The following is a 6,000-nucleotide window of genomic DNA, read 5'->3' as shown; positions in this document are numbered from 1 at the left end:
GCAGTCCAGGTCTTTGCATCTCTCGTCAACGGCAGCCTCGACAATGCCGGACTCTGCATTGCAGCTCTTTGGAACAGACACATCGCCAGCTGCACACTGCTTCCCCGATGGTGCAGGCTGTACCCGGCCATACTGTCTCCTTGCACCTGTTGGGTTACAATGGAGGATGTGACTATCTGGAGAGGGTTTCTCTTTGAAGTTGGGAGGGAGGCATGTAACTAGAAAGGACAAGTCCAAAGGTAGGCGTAGGCAGCTCACTAAGCCAAATGGGCCTGATGATCCCTTCCCCCCATTTTGAATTAGCCCTTACAGAGATGGCTTTGCCTATAGGGCAGAGGAAGTGCTAAATGTTTTGGGTAGAAACAGTCTGGGAACTTTGCTAGGATAAGCTTAGTGATTTCTGCCATTCACTGCTGTGTTACCCCTATAATTTGGGGTTCCATTAACTGAGTGAGAAATGCTGTTTGAAAATGAAGAAGACCATAAAAGGTTGCAGAAGGCTTACTTCGGTCACCTGAGGAACAACTGAGAGAAACATGATTCTTGATCAATCTCCAAACCTTAAAGTCATTCTCAAGGATAAGGAAAGCTGGTTCCTGGACTCCGACAAGGACAAAAGGGGTGCTCAGGACTGATCCAGGACAGCCTCTCCCATGTACTAAATCTTACAGGGGTTGGGAAGTGAGAAAAGTGTGCCAAGAAAAGTGTGTTGAGCTGCCTTGGAGTAAGTCGGCAGGACCCGGTGGTACTGGACTTTTTGCCTGTGGTCCTGTAGAAAACGGTTGCAAAGTCTGCCTCCCACTAAAATCCACAGCCTGGTAACCCAAGAGAAGTTTCTGTAAGGATGGGAACACTTGATTACCCAAGAAGAAGTGATTAAACGTTTGCTGAAGTTGGCTCTTACAGTTTATTTATTCATGGATGACAGTGATCAGATGCCAAGCCTCATTGAAAAAGAAGCACTGCCAGTGACCACTTTTCCAGGTTTGTCCCACTTGGGTTTTTGTAGTGCAAAGGTCACAGCTACTGCGACTCCTCAAAATGAAGGTATCCAACCTGGCATCAAAGTTCGACTATAATACCTTTGAGCCTTTCCCCCACTCAAGGATTGAGTGTCAAAAATTGTTTTTGTCCAAAGGTAAAAATGTTGGCCAAGATGAACCATTGCCTCGTACTTGATACTAGCTTCATTGTCTGTGGGTCTCAAATGCCATATTGTTTATTGAGGGTTTCTTCTTTTTTTACTAACTTGGTCTGAGAAGTGATTCAATGTATTTCTTTATTGATGTTTTGGTGCTGCTGAAATAATAAACCTGTATTTTGTTTTGTAAGGGAAGTTTGTCACTTAAGCCACCGTTACAAAGAGTAAGCTCAGGATTTCTCACAGACACCTGTTTTTGCTATTTAGGAACTAGATTGTTTAATTGTGTGGGAACTCCACCACAGTTTGTAGTAGGAAGTAAGCGATTTCCTCTTAGTTAACTGACCAGCCAAAGGGCATGAATGTAGATGTAGTACCTTGTGGTGCATTGTTGAATTATGTGCTGCAATCCAATTAATGGACGTCTTAGAGTGGCAGGTGAATGCCTACCATGGCAAGCCCTGTTATATATTCACAGCTCTATAAATTGTTCATACAACTATATCATTCTATTGAAGAATGTTCGCTAGGATGTCAAAATAGTGGGCTTAACCTAAAAATAACAATGTCTGCCTACAGGAAACTCTATAGATGTTTTCATAACATTTCAAAAGCAAAAAGAGGAGAGCAATGTTCTGCCATAGTAGCTACTTTTATGGGAAACAATAGTCTCCACACACAATAGTTTTAATGGAAGAACATAAACCAAGAACATGTTTGCATTATAACGCAACAGAAATGCTGTGTAAACAATACCAGCAGCTATGAAATGGCATTCATTATTGCAGTATGCAGCTCTATAACATCATCGCTATAGTCAACAAGAGAATACAAGCCGCCCATATATTTTAACGTCTAAATCTAATTTCTTATTTAATTTGTTAGAGCAATACATGTTTCAATTTATTTGAATAATTTTGTCACATAGGCTCCACTGAACTGCTTTATGAATAATTTTTTTTTAAAACACAAGCCTCGCTGTTAAACATTCAAAGAGCCCACTCTTCCAAAAGAAATCCAAGGCAAGATAAATCCGACAACATATTGTTGTATCAAACATTTGTCTCATTGCAGAATCAGCAAAGTAATATGCAAACGTCGCCTACCACTGGCAAATGCAAACTCTCAGAATGTTGGCAGTAGTCAATAACAAATAATGGCAGACATTGGTTGGCATTGTTGGAGGGGGTGCCAACTTCTTATACAAACCTTCCATTTTAATAGTAAATCGTGTTACACTGGACTGAAGAGAACGTGGAAAGGACATGTGAATGTGTGTGCATACAGAATAGAGAGGTATATATGTATGTGCACACACACATGCACTCATACACGTCCCGTTGTGTCTGTGTGTGTGCTCGTTTGACTTTTAGTCAACTGTGCTCATAGCAGATTTATTAACATTTGAAGGCCTTATAAAAAATAGTAGAAAACTGGCCCTCACATCATCACGGGTAACTTGATTACTCTAAACTCTCAATAAAGTGGCAAGCATTACTGATTTCTTTAAACCAATACTGTAACTGTGAACGCTGATTTTATTTAAAGACATAAGAGTCAGCTCAGTTGGAAATAAATATTAAAAAGTTATTTTTTTTACATTCTCCAAGTCTTTTTGACAGTTGCTTATTTGCTAAACTGTACGATTCATTTGAAGAGGTGCTGAGAAGTCTGAAGCTGGGCGCTTTCTGCTTTCTCCACACTCCAGGGATGTATTTGCTTTCCCATGCTATTTCCATGCTCCAGCTAGATCAGCCATTCTTTTTTGCTCTCGTCAATGGTCTCAGTAAAGTTCTGGTCATTGTTCATAATGGCGGCATCCGCAGTGTCGGCTGACTCGGCTCCCTTAGCCTCATTCGTGTGATAGGTTCCCTTGTGGCGGAACATATAGCGAATTAGGAATACCAGGGTGCATAGAATGGTGAAGATCACAACAGCGATGACACCTGTGGGGAACAGAAAAAAAAATCATAAATAGTAAGAATGCGGAAATATTCAATGGGCTGCAATAATTTCACATTAGGAATCTTTGCTACATTTTGTTTATAGCCTTTCAGATATACACAAGGCAAGAAGAATTGATTTCCCTTCAATTTAAATATGTTGGGTCCAGTTCACAAAAATATTTATGAGTAAGGGAAGCAGTGCTGCTGAAGTATTCTCTTGAACTTTTACGTGGCTTTGTGAATTGGCGTCCAACTTTCTATTAGTAAAAGTGAAACTAGGGCACAGTCCTTTCTACTTGTACTAACTATATATGAATAGTCCCTGAGAAATCTATGATTGAGAAACTATTACTACTGGAGTACTAAGTAATGCGCTCCAAAATGCCTTTGTTAACAGGCCCAGTGGCTTGCAAGAAGAACCTCCTGCTGCATTCCCCTCTTTCCCATCAAGATGGTTCCTGGGTAAAGGCTAGGGTGACCCTTGCACATCATTTTGATAGACTGAGGATTCTGATCTTTTGGCCTCTATGCTTGGGTGGAAATGTACATATAGGGCCTGATTACGATCTTGGCCGATGGGATACTCCATAAAAAATTTGACGGATACCCGTCTGCCGTATTACCAGATACATCACATCCTATGGATCTTGTAATACGGCAGACAGGATATCCGTCACATTTGTGATGGAGTATCCCATCCGCCAAGATCGTAATCAGGTCCATAATCTTTGCGTAGTAGTCTTCAAATAACAGCATAATGTTGCTAATTTGCATGTTACTTAAAACTTTATAGACAGAAACTATGGATAAAGTAGGTCACAGAGGTCAACTGAAAAATGTGTGTACTTTCAGAGACAATTTTGACAATGCATTAATGAAAAACCTGTCTTGAATGTATATTTAATGAGATGGATCTTTCTTCAAAGGTACTCTGACTTGCATCACTTCGAGCCCGATTTAGAGTTGGTGGATGGGTACTCCGCAAGAAACATGTTCACTTTATTACAAGTTGATTTTGTTATAACATGATATATCCCACTTGTAATAAGGTGGAAGGGATATCTGTCTGGTTTCTGATAGAGTAACCCATACACCAAACACTAAATCAGGCGCATGACCCTTTGCACTACTAAGACCCAGGTTTAAACTGAGCTATTAGAACTCACAAATGGAATAAAATATTACATGTGAAAAGAAGAACGTAGGACTTATTGGAAGAACACAGTGCACACTTACTTGTCTTTGTTTCATTATTGTAAGTATATTGCACATGTAGAACCCCCATACATTTTAAAAGCAAAGAAATATCTGTGACTGTAGAATGATAGAAATTGACCCTATACGGAGGGTGGTGATGGTAGGGGGGGGAATACCAGAAGATTGTTGCCTAACCAAGAAAGTCTAAAGCAGACACATGATCTTTGTTACATTGAATAAACAGAACGAATTTCATTCAACAAATGTATACCAATAAGATAGGCAAACAATAAGATCAAACTAAAGTGTATAGGTACATTATAAAATTAGAACACATTTCTACACTAGCTTATCCATATATCTGTATGGCCAAACAAACAGTGAACAGTCACTTCGTCATAAGTAAAACGATTCAGAATGTCATCTGGGGCTAGATCATACACTGTTAGTACAATATATATTAAGACACTTTTTAAGTATTCCATGATTATGTATGTGCCGCCAGAAGTAAAATATGCTTTGCTCGCAGATATTTGTTAAAATGTAGGATACTAGAACTCTTTGGTATATTTATATATCCCAAAATCTGAACATGATATAATTAACTGAATCTCTTAAACTTCAAGACATTCTTGCAAAGCAGAAGAATAATATCCTAGAAATTAGACTGCATTCAGCAGCAATACAGTTGCCAGGCAACGCAAGTTCCAATACCATAAAATGGGCCACATAATCTTCAGTCTATAGATTATAGATATTTAGAGAGAACGTAGAATCATGCCTCCACATCTCTCTCAACACACACCGTCCAACATTTCCACTACATATAGACATACCAGGCATTCAAGGATCAATAAAAAAGTGCAGCAATCTGTACTGTCTAAAGAACAGCTACATAACAAGACTACAATGAATACTTTGTTTATGATGTATATACACTATACTGCATGGTATACTAGAGTATATAATGGCCTAGATTCATTAAGTTAGGTCAGGCGCGTGCATCATGCTAAAACGTCCAATCTGATACAATGTGGCGCATGCTACACCATTGATGATCTTTCGCATGCAAAAGCATTTTTGTGGTGTATGTTGATGTAAGTGCAGCATTGAAACAAGAGTGTACCACATAGAGTGAAACTCCAGGTAATCTATGCAAAGAGGGTGTTACAGGTTAGAACAGTGCAAACACCCCTAGAATTCTACACAAGGCTTTATTAAATAAATTCAACCAATGTAGCCCAATATGGCCTTGCCTGTAACCTTAATGTCAAATAAAAGCATTCTGAAACAACATTTATATGCATAATTTCCACAAATCTAAACATACTACACAGTTCACTCTTAGCCTGTTGTCTGCTTGTGAAGGTTGGTACCAGAGTGTGGCTTTGAGTACAAAACGTACACACAAAACGCTTACTCATCTTTGCACCACAGCGCAACACTTAATTGTTTTCAGCATTGTACAAATAAGGTATTTTTAGCACTAGTGTGACTGATGATATCATTGGCATGTGATCCATTGTGTCAGAACCCTTTTCAGAAGACCACGAGGCATGTAGGGCTACTGGGCCCGACGGTGGTGGTTGAGGCCTTTTAATCCAGATGTCCGGGGCCGACCTACTATGGATCCTGCTCAACTGGGCCAAGTACCTCTTTCCCACTTGACTCTCAGTGGTAGGTGTGGTCGAGCAGTCAAGGCTCCCTCGGGTGGGA

At 39.8% G+C, this 6,000-nt stretch overlaps 1 protein-coding gene across 2 annotated transcripts in view; it reads right to left on the bottom strand.

Annotated features, from left to right (window-relative positions):
* Positions 1 to 1,789: 1,789 nt before the first annotated feature.
* Positions 1,790 to 6,000, bottom strand: part of CNTNAP2 (contactin associated protein 2) — a 2,169,461-nt gene continuing 2,165,250 nt past the window's right edge. For both annotated transcript variants that reach the window (XM_078663547.1, XM_078663548.1), the window contains one exon: positions 1,790 to 3,087. In XM_078663547.1, coding sequence (XP_078519673.1) covers positions 2,888 to 3,087 — 200 coding nt within the window. In that variant the 3' untranslated portion in view covers positions 1,790 to 2,887. The remainder of the gene's footprint in view (positions 3,088 to 6,000) is intronic.

Source organism: Lissotriton helveticus, chromosome 10 (assembly GCF_964261635.1).
Source record: "Lissotriton helveticus chromosome 10, aLisHel1.1, whole genome shotgun sequence".
NCBI lineage: Eukaryota > Metazoa > Chordata > Amphibia > Caudata > Salamandridae > Lissotriton > Lissotriton helveticus.
The sequence above is the reverse complement of the archived record's forward strand: the minus strand, read 5'-3'. Positions and strand labels throughout refer to the sequence as shown.